General features: G+C 34.3%; 3 protein-coding genes across 3 annotated transcripts; 1 reads left to right on the top strand and 2 right to left on the bottom strand.

The window, feature by feature from the left end:
• Positions 1 to 4,313: 4,313 nt before the first annotated feature.
• On the top strand, positions 4,314 to 6,471 carry LOC109019148 (F-box protein At2g39490). Its single transcript, XM_019001379.2, has 4 exons — positions 4,314 to 4,680; positions 4,768 to 5,593; positions 5,742 to 5,900; positions 6,063 to 6,471. The coding sequence occupies exons 2-4, from the start codon at positions 4,781 to 4,783 to the stop codon at positions 6,408 to 6,410; spliced, it is 1,320 nt and encodes a 439-aa protein (XP_018856924.2). The 5' UTR covers positions 4,314 to 4,680; positions 4,768 to 4,780; the 3' UTR covers positions 6,411 to 6,471.
• Positions 6,472 to 6,791: 320 nt separating this feature from the next.
• Positions 6,792 to 8,349, bottom strand: LOC109019149 (aquaporin TIP1-3). Its single transcript, XM_019001380.2, has 3 exons — positions 8,098 to 8,349; positions 7,622 to 7,872; positions 6,792 to 7,389 (listed from the first exon to the last, which is right to left on the bottom strand). The coding sequence occupies exons 1-3, from the start codon at positions 8,228 to 8,230 to the stop codon at positions 7,015 to 7,017; spliced, it is 759 nt and encodes a 252-aa protein (XP_018856925.1). The 5' UTR covers positions 8,231 to 8,349; the 3' UTR covers positions 6,792 to 7,014.
• Positions 8,350 to 16,241: 7,892 nt separating this feature from the next.
• LOC109019141 (receptor-like protein kinase THESEUS 1) lies at positions 16,242 to 19,442 on the bottom strand. The gene has a single exon (XM_019001369.2). The coding sequence runs from the start codon at positions 19,075 to 19,077 to the stop codon at positions 16,564 to 16,566; it is 2,514 nt and encodes an 837-aa protein (XP_018856914.2). The 5' UTR covers positions 19,078 to 19,442; the 3' UTR covers positions 16,242 to 16,563.
• Between the last annotated feature and the right edge of the window lie 1,165 nt (positions 19,443 to 20,607).

The raw sequence follows: 20,607 nt of genomic DNA, 5'->3' as shown, positions 1-20,607 counted from the left end.
ACGACAAGAGAGAGAAGATAGATTATCAATCAATACGTTGCGTGTTACAGAAATGGGAAGGAATGGTTTTCAGTGAAGGGAGTGGAGTCGAGGGGTCAATTGGTGTCATTTTCCATACAATTCTAATTATTCAGATAATTAACTATAGTTTCATATTAGTCTAAAAATGTAACGTGTCAATATGGAAAATTTGGATGTTGTAAATTTCCCCATAATATTTGACAATTTGAATCGTTGTCAATAAGAATCTATTTAGATACAGAAATAATTTCAATTAATCTCATCTCATTATTATAAATTTTTTAAATTTTTATATTAAATATAATAAATAATTTAATTTTTTAAAATTTTAAAATAATAATAATATTAAAAAAAATATTTTAACAAATAAATTATTAATTATCCCATAGAAGAAACTCAACTCGATAAGAAGCACGATTTCTATTACGAACAGTTATTTCAAAAATAAAGAAAAAGAAAAATCCATCTCGTCTTGTTTCCATTTTCTGTTTCTTTCTTTTTCTAATGCTTTTAGATATTTGGTATATACAAGAAGAATTGAAGTGAGATAAAAATTAAAAATTAAATTAAATATAATTAAAATATAATTTGTTTAATATAATTTTTATTTTAAAATTTTAAAAAATAATTTAATTTAATTTAATTTTTATGTTACCAACCCATCTAATCATACCGGCAGAGTAATTAGCACCACGTGAGTTTTTGGACTTTGTCAAGGAAGAGATAGCTAGAAGCCTAGATCTATGATTCTAAAAAGGAAATTGATAAAGCTAAGGCGCCTACTGGCTACTCACTCCTATTCTACAACTTTGATACAATTTAATATTATATTATTAATTTTTTATTTATGTTTTATTGTAGTGTCTGACATAATATTTGACAAAAAATTAATTTATTAATATTAAATTTTAATACATCTGTAAAATAGAAATACTTTAGTTATAAAATATTTTTATTTATAAAAATAAATTTAATTTGATGTGATAAATTAAATTTTAAAATTATTTTCATTATAAAATAAATATATCATTGATGTAAAGTTATGGTGTCTTTATCGGTGATAGCTGAAATAATAGTTGTTGTATTAATATATTGTCCTTCTAGAGACGATTGCCAATCGAAAAACAGTGCAGGTCCGGTGACAGTTTTGGACGGCATTGAAGATGACGATGTATTAATAAAAGTAAATGATATTAGTAGTTGTGAGTATGTAAACATCATATAATTATTTTAAAAAAAATAAATAAATATAGGATTCAAATTAAAAAATTAATTTTTTAATTGTGGATCTTACTCTTTTTCAAAATGATTACACGATACTTACACACTTCACAACTTCATGTAGCATTACTCATTAATCGATGGGCATTGTTTCTGTCACTGTAACAACAATTAAGGACGTCTTCTACTTGTTTCTACCCATCCGCACATCCATCCATCCATGCATGCATTATTAATAATAATTTAAGGTGTCAAATCATGTTAATCGGTCGTATTCATATCGTGTCAATATATGTATCTATTTTTTTTCAAAACGATTGTACGGCGTTTGTGCACTCCACGATTGCATGTAACATTTCTCATTAATCAATGGGCGCTGTTTTCGTCACCGCAATAACAATTAAGTTAAAGACGTTTTCTGCTTGTTTCTGCCCATTCGCGCGTCCATCCATCCATGCTTGCACTATTAACAATAATTTGGAATGTCAAATCGTATTAATTGGTCGTGTTAAAATATGTATATTATACTATATGGGTCAACCCGAACACAATCTATTAAAATTTATCTTGTCAAAATCTCAAATCCTAACACGATCCATTAATATAATAGATTGTGTTGTGTCAACCCATTTTGATCCGTTAATAAATAATACAAAATAAGTTTACACGACACAACCCGACCCGTTTCAACCCGTTTATGTAAACGAGTTAAACAAATTCGAAATTAACTCGTTTGATTTGTTTAAGTTTAACATAATTTTATATAAATGCTAAAATCACAATATCTATAAAAATAAAATAAAACTAACTACAAATCCAAAATTATAATATAAACAATAAAAATGTTGAAATTTAAATCTCCACAATTTTACTTTTCGGTATAAGGGTATAATTGTACCATTAATTTTTTTTTTTTTAAATCCTCACTCTTTATGGAGGAAAACTGTAACAACAACAACATATACCTGAGGATTACAAATAGAAGCTTTACAGTATAACAATGTCAACCACATAGAAATTAGGCCAGACTAATATGAGGTAGACCCACTTTTTCTATTTGTGGAATTCCTTTAGCTGATAAGGACGTCCATTGGAGACCATCATTGACCACTACACCCTTTCACTTCCATCCTGGCCAAGAAATCTGTCAAAGCGTTCCCCTCCTTATATATATGTGATGGTTGAACTTGAAAATTCTTAATAACATTCATGGCTTCCTCTCAATAATCTTCAAGGTACTAGCTTTTAAACCTTTGCTCCTTTAGCCATTTAACCACCAACGAGTCTAGCTTCACGTCAAGCTGATGAGTACCCATGTTTTTTGCCATGCAAAGATCATGTAACAAACTCAGCAATTTCGCATAATTATTAGTACTTGTACCAATATGAGCCTAAAAAGCCATAATCATATTTCCACCTGAGTCTCTAATCACACCATCTGCCCTAGCCAAACTAGGATTATTTCTTGAGGCCCCATCTACATTTAGCTTCAATCTTCCTAGTTTCGGACGTTGCCAGCAAACAAGTTGCATATGCCTCTATTTTGAAATCTTGACTGGAATGTTAAACTCTTTGAGAATTACCTCATCCCACAGATTTTAAGTAATCTGTTAATTTTAATTTTCTTAATAGGTCATAACGGGTCATAACGAGTTGACTTGTTATCAAATCGTAAGCAATCGTATTTTAACGGATTAACTCGTTTTGACCACCCGTTAAGATAACTCAAATTTATTATTATTATATCATATTTATATTGGATTAATAGATCATGTACCATCTTATTATACATGCATATAATAATTAATCACTGAAAAAGTACTGATGGAAGAAAAGCTGCTTTAGAATTAGAATTCCCCAACCAAATGCAAGACGTCCCATAAATGATTTATCTATGCCTTTAATTATTGTACCTATATGTCTTTAATTTCACAGCGGAAATCTTCCCAAAATCCATTGCGATTCATGTACAAATCTGATAGCCAGCTAGATGGGGTCAACGAAATCTGATCTTGCATGCCCAAGTGGGAAGGAAAAACAAAAGTCTTCAAATCGTGGCATATAGGGAGTGCAGTAAAGTTGTAAACACAACAAATATTATATATATTGGCTGTATATATATACAGCTTGTGACAGACGATAATATATTGTCGCTGATGAACTGTGAAGTTGACCGTTGGTTCATGTCATTAACTATGAAGACGACAGCTTCGTTAACCGCAAGGATCACACACCCACAATGTATTTCCACTTGGATCCAAGCTATCTCGTCCCATTGGTTGCTGCAGTCCCAGCCAGTTTTGATATAAAGAATCTGTAAGAGCTCAAGCATTTCTTTACGTCGTTTATTTATTATTATTATTATTTTTTTGACTGTTTTATGTCGTTTATAAAGAATCGGTAAGAGCTCAATGAATTCTTTATCATATCTTTTAAAATATATTATTAATTTTTTATTTTATTTTACATATTGATTTTTATAATATACTATATATTAATTTATTTATTTTTTCTTTATGTCATTTAAATATTATATTTTTTAATATTTTTTATTCATTTCAAATATTTTCTCTAACTACTAATGATATTTCTATATCTTTTGATATTTATAATATATCTCCATATACAATGACATATAATTATGTCATATTTTAAATTAATTCAAATTTATAAGTTAAATCAAAATATAAATTAATTTAAAAAAAAATTATATAATGAAAATATTCTCAAAATATATAATGAGAATACTACTCATTCTCAATGATTATATAATATGAACAAAGAGAGTTGAAGAAATGGAAAACTTAGCAAGAGGAGGGAAGAGAAATTAATTAAAAATATTTACAATGATGAATAGTATTCTCTACATCTAGATGTTTGCTGTAGCAGAATATAAAAATTTCTTCAAAATAGAAGATCCAATAGATGTCACTTTCGAGAGTATTTCTTTATATTTTAAAGAAAAATATATTATAAAGGATCTCTTAGAACTTGGGCTTTGATGATCAGCCAAGTCAAAACGAGATTTCTTTTTCTGTAAGCTTCGATCATTATTTGATACTAAAATGAAAAGTCCTTTAATTAGGATCTCAATTTATCTCTGTCCAGAAAGATTTTGTCACGTAGATCAAAGGCTAATAAGGTGATATGATATATAAACACAGAAAGTCAAAGCATTAGAATTGGTCCTAATTCTGCATTCTTATTATTTTAGAGGGTTGAATTGAATATAAATTAAAGTGGGAATTAAGAAGCGTCAAATGGAAGAGAATGGTGATCTAGAGTCGTTGAATTGAGCAAGAGGTAATGAGATGGAAATTGTTATCGTGAAGACCAGAACCCAAATGTAAAACCATATGATCATCAGCGTGAAGATCATCAAGAAACAAGCTGTGCTGCAGTACTTCTGACACAAGAAAGGGAAGACCATACAAAAACGTAAGAACTTCCTCTTTCTTGATATATAATCTAATTGTTGTACGGTCTATACTGCAAAGACCAATATTAATCTATTTTTTGGAACAGGAGGAATTAATTCATGGAGGAAAAACTACTGGATTTGCTAAGCAGTTTACCGGATGAGATCCTTTGCCGCATCATTGCGTTTCTGCCTTGTGAATCTGCACTGGAGACCAGCTTCCTTTCTACTCGATGGAGAGACCTTTGGAACACAGCTTTAGTGCAACGAGGAACAATAGAAGCTGCTGCCACCGCAATTTCTGGATTCTTAACTCAATTTGATGAGCGCGATCCCTTGAGGCAACCCCGGAAACTTCGATATCACTTCTGCAAAGATGGCGTTCTCTTGGCTACCATCGCAGCTAATAATAAACTTTATGTGGATTTCTCGGCTGGGAAGCAAGGATTTTCAAAGCAGTTTGGTTGGAAGTTGGAGCTGAATCGCCAAAACCTTACCAACCTGCAGCCAAGTTCTTCTACGGCCGCCACCTTCGTCAAAACGCTTCATCTAAAATCGGTGAGCTCTCAGCTTACCAGTGAGGCTGTGTCTTCTATGGTATCGAATTTTCAGTTTCTTGAAAACTTGAAAATCGTTGAATGCAACGGATTAGAAGCTTTGGAAATTGACGCCGGTTTGAAGCTTTTGAGCTTGACCATCCTCGATTGTCCGCAATTAAAATCTCTCCATATGAGATCTTCGAAACTCAGGTATTTCAAGTATCGAGGTCTGCTCCCTTGGCTGTGGCCCGAAGATCACTTTAACCTGAAAGATGCCATGCTAGATTTCAGACAAGGCCCCGGCGACATCAGCTTCAAGAGTGGTGATTTCGACGCAACTCTATTAACCATAAAAAACGCCGAAACTCTTACACTATGCAGATGGACTTTTGAGGTATGTTCTTGTAGTTTCTGCGTATTTTAATACAGTTTCAAAGTTCTGCGCTCTGTTTGTAAGACAATCCACTAATAGCTAGCTAGCCTATAATTATCATGTTTTCCCATCATCAAACATAAATAAGTTGAGAATTTTCATGTTGCAGACTCTGATTTGGCCATCGATTTCCTGTGTACTTAGTCACTTCCAGTTCTACAAATTGAAAGAGCTATGGTGGATTGATAATTACACTGAAAGATATAACAGTGACGCCTTGATATCCTTCCTGAAACTGTGTCCTGCCTTAGGGCAACTTTTTGTCACTGTGAGTTCTTTAATTTTCCGCCAAAAATGGAACCGATCAAACAATTTTTGGCATTACTTTCATTGATGACTTCACAATTATTATTATTATTATTATTATTATTATTATATATATTATTATAAATATCATCACCTCTCTCTTTTTCCTTTTTCCTCTCTTCAGATTGACCCCTCGAGCTACAGCATCCCAAACAGTACTGCTACGTACTCAAAACAAGACAATAGGAATCCAGAACTTGAACATCTCAAGGTGATAAAAATGGAGGGATTTAGAAATCAAGAGGATGAGACCTTACTGGCAGAGCAATTGAGAAAGCTAGCCACCGTGGATCCACAAATCATAGCAACATCCGACAGGAATGGATCACGAAGTTTTGTCAAGGTTCCTTCATATCAGCCAAAGCTGCAGTGTGGGAGCCCACCCTGGTCACAGAATGGAAAGCGTGCCAATAAATTTGCTCAAGTGATGGGCAGTGAGGTGTATCCTAAACATGCTCACATGGGTCCATAAATGTAACCCAGTCTTCAAAATCTTTTTTCTTTTTCATTTTCAGTGTAAAATATATATATATATATATATATATATATATATATATATATATTGGTAACTTGTAAACAAAGTATCTCTACCGTCTGTGTTGCAATCACAAATATGATTGGCCAATATGGATCCTCCGTTGGCAGCAGTCGGTAGTGTTACTTTTCAACGAACTAGTAATAGTAAATGACGTTTGTCTCAAATAATAAAAAATTTGGTCTCGATCAGCAGCTTATAATATAATTTTTGTATGGTCCCAATGGCTTGATCAAATATGATCAGCTTTAAATATGACTTAACTTTGTTTGGGATACCTTCCTCTTCCGAAAAGAAATTTCCAAGGAGATTATTGTATGAAAAAAGCTGCTCAAGTATTAAATGGTACCAAAACAAAGAAGACATAATCCACTAGCTTAACAAAACATACAAGAAGCTCACTCATTCGTAAAGCATAAATGACACAACAGCAAGCACACCTCTGGCCTACAAAAGTACTTTCCCCCAGCTTCTAATCTTTATTCTCTCCATAATCCACAGAGAGGGGATTAAATTTTAATTAAAAAGGGGGAAAATATGCCTAAAAGTCACTGCTGGGAAGTGGCTCATGTGTAACCTCGCCAATAAAGATGATGTCATAGACGATGGCTGCAATGGCTGCACCAATCAGAGGGCCAAGCCAGTAGACCCAGTGGTTGGTCCATGTCCAGCTAACCACCGCTGGGCCGAAGGAGACTGCTGGGTTCATGGATGCACCATCAAAGGCACCACCAGCCAAAATGTTAGCACCCACAATGAAACCAATTGCAATAGGTGCAACTATGCCTACATTCCCCTTCTTTGGATCCACTGCTGTGGCATACACAGTGTAAACAAGGCCAAATGTCATCACAATCTCCAGAACTACCGCATTCCATGAACCCACCCCAGATGATAGCGAGAATGCTGAGGTTTCCTGCAGTGGGTCAAGAATAAGCCAAGTTAGACATGAAAAGAGTATTATTTATTTCAAAAGAAGATCTTGCATGTATAAAATAAATACATCACTCCTATTGTTCATGCTAGTATTAAATTGATGACTTCAAAACCAGAATAGGACTGATTTTAAGGAACTACCTAAAAATTAGGTCCTTGACTTGGTTATAATTAGTTAGTCTAAATTATAATTCTCATTCCCCAATGCTTACCAGTCCACCAGTGGCAAACTTAAGCAGCAAGCAAGCGACGACTGAACCCAGCAGCTGAGCAATCCAATACAAGATGCTCCTCAACAGAGTAATGTTTCCACCAATAAACGCACCAAAAGTAACAGCAGGGTTTACATGCCCCCCAGAAATGTTTGCACCAACAGAAACCGCCACAAAGAGCGCAAATGCATGTGCCAATGCTGCTGCTACAAGCCCAGATGGTGTCGTTGACCCATTATCAGTAAGCTTGTCTGCCAAAACAATTACCACGAATCATCAGTCTACGCCAATTACAATTAAGCAACACCTTTTTCCTTTGGGCGTCATTCAATACATTGCATCAACCAACGCATGCAATGCCGTCACAGTAATCTTTTACACCCAAACATTTCTCTTTTTTATATTACTTATTCATCAGTCAATATTCTAACAAATATGTATTTAAAAAATAGGATTTAAGTTAATAGCGATCTTACTGAAAGCCATCCCAGAACCTTCCCCAGCAAAAACAAAAATAAGCGTAGAGAAAAACTCGGCAAACGCGGCTTTTATCGCGTCCGGGCGGGATGCCTCTTCCGGCGTACCAATTGCAATTTTAGTGATCGGCATTTTCTTGAGTTTTCAGGTTGAGCTCTCTAAGCTCTTTACTGACTAGTGACTACTAGTATCTTTGCTCTTTTCCCTCTCTATCTTGATTTTGTATAGCCTATGATATAGCAGTGTTGGTTTTATTATTAAAGAGCTTTCCTTTTTATATACCTCAAATAACCGCGGGGTTTTGTCGCAGCCGCATGTCGGTTTGAAATGATGCCCTCGCCTCGTCCTTGTGTGCCATTTGTGTGGTGGCAATCAAATTTAACTACGATTGAATCGGCGATGGATCGCCGGCCTAAGATACGGAGTGGGCCTCGGGTGATTTCTTCGGTTTCCGTGAAATAAGTGGCACGCAGGGTCGGCGGCGAGTCTTTGGTGGGAACGAACCGACCATTGAATATATTCAAAAATCGGGATGTTTGTAATGTGTTGTTGGGTTGGGTCGGTTACAGTGGTCCCACCTTGGTTCGGACCCTTCCACTGGTCCATTCTTCACGTGTTCAAGTTTTTTTAGATACGTTGTTAATTATATTCTTAAGGTTTTGTTTGAATTTAAAATTTACTTCAATTTATTTTAATTTATCTTATTTTATTTTATTATTATAATTTTTTTAAAATTTTACATAAAATATAATAAACATTTCAATTTTTTTAAATTTTAAAATAATTTTTCTAAATTTCTACATAAAATATAATAAATAATTTAACTTTTATTCTATTATTTTTAAACAATCTCAATTCATCTTTAAATATACTAGAATATATATATAGTTTATATATTTTAAACAATAGTTTTTAATTTATAAAATTTTTAATTTATTTTTTAAATTAAATTATATCATATAAACGTTTTATTGAATATGATCTACATACCGATTTGAAAATATAATTTTTCTAATAATAATACTCACCATCTTCGCCATTTGAAATTCTAATTATAAAACCTCATTCTTATTTTTTCTAAAAACTAACAGTCGATAATAAAATTAGACCTCTTTTATAGAACATTTTCCTTTAAGGCTGTATTTGGTTACAAGATTCAACTAAGTTCAATCTTATTTTAAATTGAATATATAATCCAAACATCAAATTTTCAAATTACTAAACTCATCTCAACTCAAAACCTCCTTATACGTGAGACCTACAACCTTTTTTAATTTTTTATAAAAAGTACTAAACTAATTTTAACATCTAAACACATTTTAAATTCAGTTTAAATGGGCTTCACATAATTTTCTTCATTATTGAACTCATAACTACTCATAAAAAATTGAGTTCAACTCAACATTTAAACACAGTAAGATTGTGTACTCAATTAAAAAAAAAATTATGGTGATCATGAAAAGGTTTTTTCTCTGCAGGTTTTTCTTCTTTGGATGGAAGACACCTTAACATATATAAATTTCTTTTCATTCTCAAGGGGGAAGGACGGAGATAGCAGTGAAGGCAGAGAGCGATGGAGGAAGGGAAGGAAGGAATGGGCCGAATTGAAAATTTGAAAGGAACCGAAAGCTTTTTTTAAAATCTTATAAAAAAAAAAATCTCAAATTATAAAGAGTTCTCAATCATATAAACAAAATATATACTCTAAAAAAAGTAAAAAAAAATAAAAAAATAAAAAAATATATCAATCACAGCAAATGATGAAAGGTGATGCACGAGAAAGATCCTTTCGGCTGGTCGGTCCATTTGATAGAAAATGAAACAAATCCTTTTGTCGGCATATATAACATATTAATTGGGATGAAATTATTAGTCAAGTTGTTTTGTCATCTTGCTTGAGCTGCAGAAGCACACCAGAACCAAAAAATGGAAGAAAATGTAAAGGGGTTCAGCCAGTAGTTAAAAGTATTTGGTTAAAAAAAAAATTTGTTAATAAAAGAAGAAGAATGATTTGTTATTAATACCTTATATCTAAAGAAATTATGAATTATTAGGGACTAGAGTTTAGCTATAAATAATATGGACTATTGTCACTTGCCTAATCTATTTGATGTTCACCTATATTTTTCTTCAATCCAACTCTAAAATTAGAGACTTTTTAAAACATTTTGTAAATTTAGGGTAACATTTTTTTTTTCTTGAGAGATCGTTATCATTTTTGTTTTTGGTGTTCTTTATTTGTATATTCCTTACCATATTTCATTATGCATGATTTGAAAATGATTACTAGTACCAATCTATTAATATATTTCATTATACTTTGAAATGGCTCCAATTAAGTAAAAAACAATCTTTTTATATGGCTCAATAAGTAACGGACCAAGACAATAAGAGAAATAATATTTACATTCGTGGATTGCATAAGAGTCGCGCAATTCTTTTGAAAAAAGTGAGTAAATACATAACTCACATAAAAAAAATTAATTTTTTAATAGTAGACTCCACTCTTTTTAAAAAAGATTATGCAGCGTTTGCGCACTCTATAATTATATCTAACATTACTCGAAGTTCTGAGATAGAAATCTAGTGTATTTGTTATTGAAAAAGTAATTCCATGGAGGTAGGAGTGCTTGTTTCTTACTTCATGTCCTATCTTGTTGTAAACTTATTCTCAGCACCATACCATTCACAAAAAATACAATCCCAAAATTTCAAAATCTAAAAACAGCCCTGCTAACTAAGGGTGTTCATCCGGGTTCCAACCCGGGTGTACCCGGACCAGGACCCGGGTCTTGAACTCGGGCCGGAATCCGAACCAGGTTGGTCCAGGTCAGACCCGGGTAGGAACCCTGGTTTAAACCCGGATTCCGGGTTGAACTCGGATTTTTTTTTTCAATTTATTATTATTTTTTCATGAAGTTAATATTCTCATTCTGCTACAATACAAACTTTGCATAAAATCAGAGCACAAAATCTGACATTTGCAAATGTAACTTTTCTAATTTGCTCAATGCTTTACAAACTTTGGAGAGCACAAAATCAGAACCACAAAATCTGACCTTACAGTACTCCCACCACAGGAAAAACATAAAATAGAAAACCATAGTTTGATCATGTGTCAGACACTCAAACAAAGCTTCACTGGGATAATATATATGACATGCTTTCTTTCAAAATACAGAAGTTGAAGTGGGAAACACCCTTGCAGTAGAAATGTTGGCACCAAACCCAACCTTGATATTGTATGGGGATAGAACAGCCATGTCACTTGGAGGAAAGTCATTGATATTGCTGCCATTATCAATCATGAAGTACAGTCATAAGTTAATAACAGTGCTGGTCACTAAATATAATACCAACATAAGTAGTTATCATCAAACTATACCCATAAGGAGTTAAATTCAGGATGAACTCTTGAAACTGGATGCATTGTACTAATTAAAAAGTCCTGGAGAAACTTATAAGAACCATGTTATCCAATTTACGTAGGGCTGAGAGATTAACATAGAGATCTGAGCAGGGTCTGCAAGTCATGATCTGAATTACAATGAGAGAAAGATTAAAAAAGTCAAGTCATCCTTCTTTGACCAGCAAAACATACTTATCAAGAAGGATTCATACAAAAAAGCAACAGGTTAAGAGTTGATTTAAACATCCCATGGAAATCTAACGTACTATTGTGATTAGTATATCATTTGCAGCAACATTTCCATTATTAGTAATACAGCCAGAGAAGGAGAAAATACTTTCAGCAACTCTACAAAAATATGTGTTTTTTTCCAATCATCAACAGTAGGGTTCACGAATTCACTATCCACACACATATAATAGTGTTCAAAGGCTTGTTTGTGTTTTCCAGCGGTAGTCAACATCAAATATGTGGAGTTCCATCTAGTAAGAACATCCAAACAAATCATTCTCCCATTAATATTTTCCTTTATCGCACAAGCCTTGAACTTGGCAAACCTTGACGGTGAATACTTCATATATCTAACAGCATCTCTAATTCTTGTTACAAACTCATAAACATCTCTCAAGCCGTCCATAACAATCAAATTCAATATATGAGCAGCACACCGCATGTGAAGAAACTCACCACCCAATATGGTACAATCACTATCCTTTATTCTCCTCCTCATGTAATCAACAGCAACATCATTAGAGGAGGCGTTATCAACTGTGATAGTCAAGATCTTATTAATCTCCCAATCATGCAACCCCAAATCTAACACCCTTCCAATAGTTTTGTCCCTATGGTTAAGAATTTGGCAAAATTTTATTATTTTTTTGTGCAATTTCCAGTTGCAATTAATAAAATGTGCAGTAATGCACATGTAGTTCATATTTTGCACCGATGTTCAGGTATCGGTGGTTAGAGAGATTCTTTGACCATCCAACAATTTTTTAAGCTGTATCTTCTCTTCGTTATACAACTTAATACAATCACTTTTTAAAGTGATTCGGGATGGCAAAGTAAATCGAGACTCTAAATCAGCCACATACTCAACAAACCCTTGGTTCTCCACAAGCCTAAAAGGCAATTCACACCTAATAAAAAACTTAGCAGTTGACACCTTAAGTTTTTCTGCATCATACTTCACTAGACTTTGTGGGCTACACACTCTTCCCTCTCCATCCCTCTTAACACCAGATGACTGACTATTTCCAACTCCTTTAAATCTAAGAGGGGAAGTTTTACATGCATTCTGGAGGTGGTGTATCATAGATGAAGTGTCATTCTTGTAGTGGCAACTGTATAACTTAGTGCAATAATTATACTGAGCTTTTGAGTTATTATGGTCAATAGGTTGCACTTTAGTAAAGTGTTCCCAAACTACCGATTGGTTACTAGGTATTTTTTTTTATTGCTTGGGTAAATGTGGGATGGAATGGGTAGACTGTTGTGTATATGTGAATAAAAGGGTTGGAATACTCCCATGACATCTACTGGAATAGACGAGGAGTCATCACCAACTCCTTGGGTTGTACCGACATTACAACTCACAGAATCTTCTTCCATCTGTTATTGAATAATAAAAACCACCAAATATAATATAATAAATAATCAAACACTAATAATCAATCTGCAGAATTTAAGCAATTTCCATTTTTCATATTCTAAAGTCACGCACATGGTAGGTAAAGATAGATGAAGAAAAGCCATGGATAAACACATGTCATATCAAAAGTAACAGTAGTTTAACATGTCACATATCAAAATCTTGTTCGCCCCCCCCCTCCCCCCTCCTCTGATAATATAATTCTGTTTAATGGCTGGAATATTTGGAAGGTGAAGAGGAAGATTTTATTTTATATATATATAATGTTTTATTTAACAAAGATTGTCATTTTTAGTTTTATTATCAGCTAAATAATAGAAGGAATAAAAAACAATATAGAGAAGTGAGGATGAAAATAGAAATGAAACGTGCGTGAACTTAAGTTAACGTGTGAATACGTGAGTGATTGGAAACACAAAAAAAAAAAAAATGATAATCCAACCATACAAATTCTGGATCCGGGTGTTACATCATCAATTATAAGCTCACTGACTTTTGAATATTTATGTTGAGAATCTTAACTAAGGATAAGAATTGATGATGGATTGGGTTATCTTTCTATATAAAAGTTTTTGTTTCTCCATCAGTTACAACAAATGTACAAACTTAGATAGGCTGAAAACTTCCATCCAACACTCTCTATGTTGAAAAACTGTGATGGTTTACAATCAAGAAATAATTGGTTCTACGAAATTAAGTATCAACGATTGTCAAAGATTAAGTATTCTAATGATAGCTGTTTTTCTTAGTTAATTTTCTCCCAAATCTTATAATAGTCATGGTATCAGAGCAAATTAAGATCCTGTATTGCAGGATTTCCATCGAAGCAAACCTTCCTTCTATACAACTTTCTGCACTAGAGAATATGCACTATAGCCACATGATACAATTGGAACATATAGTCTTGAGAAAGTAAGTCTATTGGGAAATAAGATTGAACTACTTTGGTTCCTCGACCAGCTTTCATTTTTTTTTATCATCTTTCCTTTCATTCACCAACCATGACTTTCTATTGCCTTTGTTTTGTGATGGATAAAGACTAACGGCATATTTCTTTCCTCTTTCTATATATTGGATCACCTAAAGCTGTCCATTTTGCCGGAAGGTAACATCAATCCCCTAGGATTGATTTCCATTTGATTTTAAGTGATATTTTAATTTCTGCATAAATTATTTCACCTTTTTACTGCATAATTTTGTTAAACATAACCCAACTGATACTACCTCTCACTTCATGCACTCGATTACACTATCACATAGTTTTGGACAGTTTCAACTGCCACATAAATCTTTGATGGCGTGTCACATATCAAATCTGAATGATTTGAGCCATTTGAGTAATCCCAAATCTTAAAGTTGAATCTTGTGATTTTAGGATCAGATTGTAATAGAAATATCTCGATTGGTTTATTTTGTCTGAAATTACTTCGCCATGACTCTTTTATGCTTTTATTCTTAGAAATATCCTCACTTCTAAGAAGGAAAAGAGTACGCGTATGTTAGTTATCAAAATGCCTAGCTAATTGTGCATTGATCTTCTGTCTTCGAGTCTATCTAATGTATTTAATCTAAAGAAATTTTATAATTAAGAATACAATATAGAGAAGGAATTGAGACATCTCCACCAAAATCAAATCTCAATAGGTTAGTGTTTGAGGCAAAATATTTGCCACGTGATAAATGAAACAGAGAGGAAAGTAGAAACTATCCACAACTAGCATGCATGCTAATAAGTGGGCGGCAGAGAAATATATATACCAACTCCTACAATGATGGAAGAGCGAGCATTATATTTACATGGTAATGTTATATATATATATATATATATATTTACATTATATTTACATGCTAAAAGTAACAGTAGTTTAACATGTCACTTATGATGTTGTTGTATTGGGAATGTTTGTGGGTGCACTGGCAATTCAAGCTGAAAATGCAGCAGCAGGAGAAAATTGCTAGTGAGGAAGGTGGTGTCAGCCAAAGCAATATCTTCCCTTGCTTTGCCCAAGAGGAAAAGATCTGATCAGGAACTACAACTCCAAGATTAGACCCACAATCATTAACACCACTTTTTGTGAGACTCATAATATTTCTTAAAAATAAAATTAAAAGAGTATGATCAGTATATTTACTTTGTTAATAAATAAATTCATAAATAGATATTTTCAAAAGCTGGATGAGTACTATATATTCCACGCATAGAGCTAAAAAGGAGATGATTCAATTCTATCATAGCATAGTATAATTAATAATATTGATCCATTCCTTTTATTTATCAAGCCATTCAATGCCCAATATACACGCAAACCCAACAAATAAAATCAAGTTGGGTATTCTCCTAACAATTAAAACCAAACCCAGAAATCTAATAGAGATCCAGTACTCTACTCAACCAAGTGATTACCCCATCCATTCCTCATGCACAAAATCATAGTTACAGAGAGAGAGAGAGAGTACCTAAACAAGTGAACAATGCCTTAGAGGGAAAGGCCGACGGCGACCAAGATGCGGCGAGGACGAGCGGCGGATGGTTATGGGGTCAAGGCTCACAGGGTCACGGGCTCAAGGGGCTTAGGGTTTCTATGTTTGGTTTTCGCAGCGTAACAAGAGAGCGAGAGAGATGCAGGGGGGAGATGAATATAACCGGTATCAGAACGGCGTCGTTTTGATACCGGTTTTTATTAAAAAAATAAAGATCCGAATACCCGGATTTCAAACCCGTATCCAGACCGGGTTGGTCCAGGTTTTCAAACCCGGGTTTCGGCCTGGGTTTGATCCGGAACCGGAACCCGGTTTTCCAGGTTCCGGACCGGGCCGGGAAAAACCCGATCCAAATGAACAGTCCTACTGCTAACCATTATTCATTGGAAATGCAGACAAACCCGACTTCAGAAAATGCAAATACTTATGAGCACACATAGCACTTCACTACTATTCATTATTTTATCATTATTTTTTACCTACTTTTCATTACTATTTAATATTTTATCATTATTTTTTTTTATTACTATTCACAGAATATCTGAGATTACTTTACTACCCAAACGCAATCAGACATTCAGTTTGGCATATGAAACCATCATTTTACAACAGATTGGCCTATTGGAGCGACTGGCCATAAATATTGAATAGTTATATGAGATTTGCCGAATTGGAAACAGAGTAATTAATGCTACTAATTCTAGACTTTGTCATCCGCAATCACATTTGTTGATGTAATATATTCTAAGTGGTTGTCATTAAACTTAAGATGAATATGTTACATCAGCAAATATTGTACGGAATGACCAAACTTAAGATGAATAATACCATTTTTGATCGAGAAAAATTTATATTCGTGGTAAAAGACAGGCACCATCATATTCGTAGTAAAAATTGAGTCTTGGTGGCTTGTTCCTTGCAGAACTATCTTCCCTTTGGATCCAGCAACTGTGAAAATACTCCGTTTGAAGTTGTATCAGATTCTTGGTAGCTTATAGTGTCAGCACCATCACCTTCAGCAGGTTGAATTTGGGAAACCCATTCAGGAACATCAGGAATATAATTTGCACTATTCTCAGCCGATACCATTTGTATAGAAGCCTCTTGTAGCTGAAGAGCATACTCCAAATTCCATAAGACATCTCCCATTGTTGGCCTCTCAGTCCCATGTTCAGCAAGGCACTTCTCTGCTGTTTCACCAAATTTTCGCAGTGATTCGAGATTAACAGATCCTACAAGATGGGGATCTATTACCTTCTCTAACTTCCCCCTCTTTTGCCAGTTCATTGCCCATTCTGCTATGTTAACCTGATCTCTAGGAAGAGCAGGGTTTATTGCTGGCCTAGCAAATAACACCTCCATCAGTACAACTCCAAAAGAATACACATCAGATTTCTCTGTGAGTTGTTGTCGACGAAAGTACTCAGGATCGAGGTACCCGAAGCTCCCCTTTACTGCAGTACTCACATGGGTTTGATCCAGAGTGGGGCCTAATTTAGACAATCCAAAATCTGCCACTTTTGCAATGAGATTTTCATCCAGCAGTATGTTAGTTGTTTTAACATCACGGTGGATAATACTCTCCGCTGCTCCAGTATGAAGGTAGTGCAAACCTTTTGCAGCTCCAATGCAGACTTGAAGCCTTTGGTTCCAAGTTAGTGGGGGAAGATCTGAGCCATACAAGTGCTTACGGAGAGGACCTCCAGCCATGAACTCATAGACAATGATCATCTCATCGAACTCATCACAGTAGCCAATCAGAGAAACTAGGTGCCTGTGTCGGAGTTTAGAGAGCATCACAATTTCTGTTCTAAATTCGGTAAATCCTTGCTGCGATTGGGGGTTTCCTCGCTTTACAGCAACAACAACACCACATTCTAACACTCCTTTATAAACCTTTCCAAAACCCCCCACACCTAAAACCAAGCTTTCATCAAAGTTCTTTGTTGCTTCACAAATCTCAGAGAAAGCTAGAACACGGCCTAAACCAAGAGAATGTGCTGCTGAAGCAAAGCTACCAACTGAAACTTTGCTATCAGAATTCCCCACATGTGCGGTCAGTGGCACCCAAACGGAGGTCTGATGTCTTGGCTTCTTTGGATGGCGCAAATAGAGGTAAAAAGCCACAGAGATGAGCACCAAAACTGCAAAACCAACTGAAAAAGTAACTGCCAGCAGTACCCACTTGTTTGTCTTGGGGGTATTGGAATCAATGTAATCTTGACTAAGATTCCCGACAAGGCTGTCACGGGGATCACTCATTTTCATTATCTCCAAACCATTTAGAATTGCATTCGGTGGAAAATTCCTCATAATAGGAGGACCTACTTGGACAAGAACCCGATTCAAGCCCGCTGAAACATTGGCAACGAAGTCTACAAAGTAAGCAGCTGATAATTCCGTTGTTTTGCTTGAGATATCAAAAGACTCCAGAGCAGATTGGTTGTTTATATACACATTGAAAACTAAAGTATCAAGAGTTAGGCTAACAATGTCACAAAAATGCAACCTAATCAGATAGGGAAACATAGGTTCTACTTCAAATGCCCATGAAATGTTAAATATCTGGTCAATTACATTTGCATCTGCCATTTCTTGTGCTGTCGAATAAACCCAATTTGGTGCAATTTCGACAGAGACCCCATTGAGGTATTTAATTGAACTAGGATTGACTGTTACATTCCGGGCTGAAGCAGCATTGACAAGAAAGGATTGATCTGGTTCCCATATCCTAAATTGTGAATCGTTGTTGGGAGTTATAAGTGGACCTCCCATATTAACTCTATAAGCTGTCTCAAAAGCTACATGAGTGGGGATATTAACTGCGGGACCCAGTGGAACAGGCATTGCACTGGAAGGGAGTTGCCCATCCGGTATCGATACAACTTCTATCCCATTGATAAATGCAATTGAACCATTCCATGGAGACAAGATCAGCACCAACTTTTCTGGACTTGAACCACCCACTTCGATTACATATTCCTTAAGAAGACCGGACATTTTGCCCAACTTCGAAAATGAAAACCCGTGAAGCAGAGCAATTCCATTAGCCACAACTGAAAAAACAGCGGATTTCAGATGATAACGTGGATTCTCAACTGGATGCAAATGCAACCGTAGCCAATGGCGGCCAATCTGCTGAGTAATAATAGTATAAGTCGAAGTTTCTTTGAAAACACGAGCAGAATGATACAGAACTGAGTCATTTGAGTCGCCCACTCCAGTCTCAGAAACCACAATGTGGGAATGTGGAGACAAACCCACATATCGATGCCCAGAATCGGGCTCAAAAACCCGTCCATCATCGAGTTTTAGTGCCTTACTTCCACCACAATCAATAAAAAGACCATCTTCAGGAGTAAAAAAAGCAAATACAATGAGTGGAACACAGGAAACACATACAACCCAGAGAACATATAGGCTCTTCGAGTCACCCATATCTTCGAGCGTAACTTCTACCTCAGCTAACCAATATATAGCTCATAAAATGCAGAAAAGAACCTAAATTTGGATCACCCATCTCCGCATTCCCATTTATACAGGAATCCCCTAGTAAGAGGAAAGTCGAAGGAGATCAGGTCGAATGAAAGAAGGCATACCTGGTTCAGAGATTTTCTTGAGAAATGGGTTTGAACAAAAAGAAATTTTCTCCCTGAAAAGGGAAAAGGAAAAGAGGCGGTTCCATATAGCAATGTGTGGGAGTGATGATGGTGATGCTGCTACTTCCAAGGACGGGTCTGCGAGTCTTTAAGGACTCAACGAACGCTTTAAATAAACTAATAAGTAATACGTCTTCTTAAAGAAACCAAAACGAAGAAATCTCACTGAAATTTGCGAAGTGGAAAAACTGACATAACTGAACTCAGCTGTTTCTTTTTTCTGTTCGATCATATTTTGTCTTATTTATTCAGAAATAATTATAGAATGAAAACGGGTGTAACTAAGCTTCATCTGGTGGGCTTCATCTGGTGGGGTTTTTTTTTTTAAATCTATTCTCTTTTCAATGTTTAGGTTAGTGTTTATATAGGATAAATTTAAAATTTCGATCTCACATATCAAGTGTTACTATTTAAGCTTAATTTATATTGTGAGTTGAGATAAGATAGTTGAAATGATTTGTGAATAATAATGAGATATTTGAGCTGAGATTAGATGAGAGAAATTGTTTAAATTAAAAAATTTTATGGGGTTTTAAAAAATTAGAGAGAAAAAGTTTAATAAAAATATTATAAAATTAAAATATTATTAGAATATAATTTTTTAATATAATTTTTTATTTTAAAATTTAAAAAAATTGAATTATTTTTTATTTTTTGTTTGAAAGTTTAGAAAAATTGTAATAATTAAATAAAAATGTTGAATATTTGAAATTGAAAAGTGTTTGCGTTTGTGGTATTTGAATATTGAGATGATATGAAAGCATTTCTCTATCCAAATCAGATCTTAAATTATGTAAATGACATACTCTACACACTAACTTAAAAATAGAATAGTTTTTTAAGATAACGCTTAATTTGTTAAATGTTTGGTTTTTTTATATAGTAATATGTAAAAAATAAATAAAAAATAAAAATCGACGGTTTTTTGTCATATCGTTGCCTTAAGATTGTTTAGGAAGTATGTTGTAAAATATTTTTTTAGGAAAATAAAAATGAATTTTTAACGCAAATACAAAACAATTGCACATGACTTTACCATGTCAGCTCTGAAAATTGAGATAATAATTATAGACAACTAAGAAATAATTAAAAAAAAAAACAAAAATTTAGAGATGATTGATCGCCACTGAAAAGGTAGTTCGCCAATCAAAGGGGTTGATTTGCCTAATCCCAACAACGATCCCTCGACATGGGTGTTATTTAAAATGATTAAACCTTATAATTTTTATTTTTTTTTAATTCTGTTTTCTCCTACCAATTTGGATGAATTTGGTCAGCTAGTTGAATTCGAATTTGGAAATAACCTTGA

The sequence above is a fragment of the Juglans regia genome, chromosome 7 (assembly GCF_001411555.2).
Source record: "Juglans regia cultivar Chandler chromosome 7, Walnut 2.0, whole genome shotgun sequence".
In the NCBI taxonomy this organism is placed as follows: Eukaryota; Viridiplantae; Streptophyta; class Magnoliopsida; order Fagales; family Juglandaceae; genus Juglans; species Juglans regia.
Note: the sequence above shows the minus strand (reverse complement) of the source record. Positions and strands in the feature narration are given on the sequence as shown.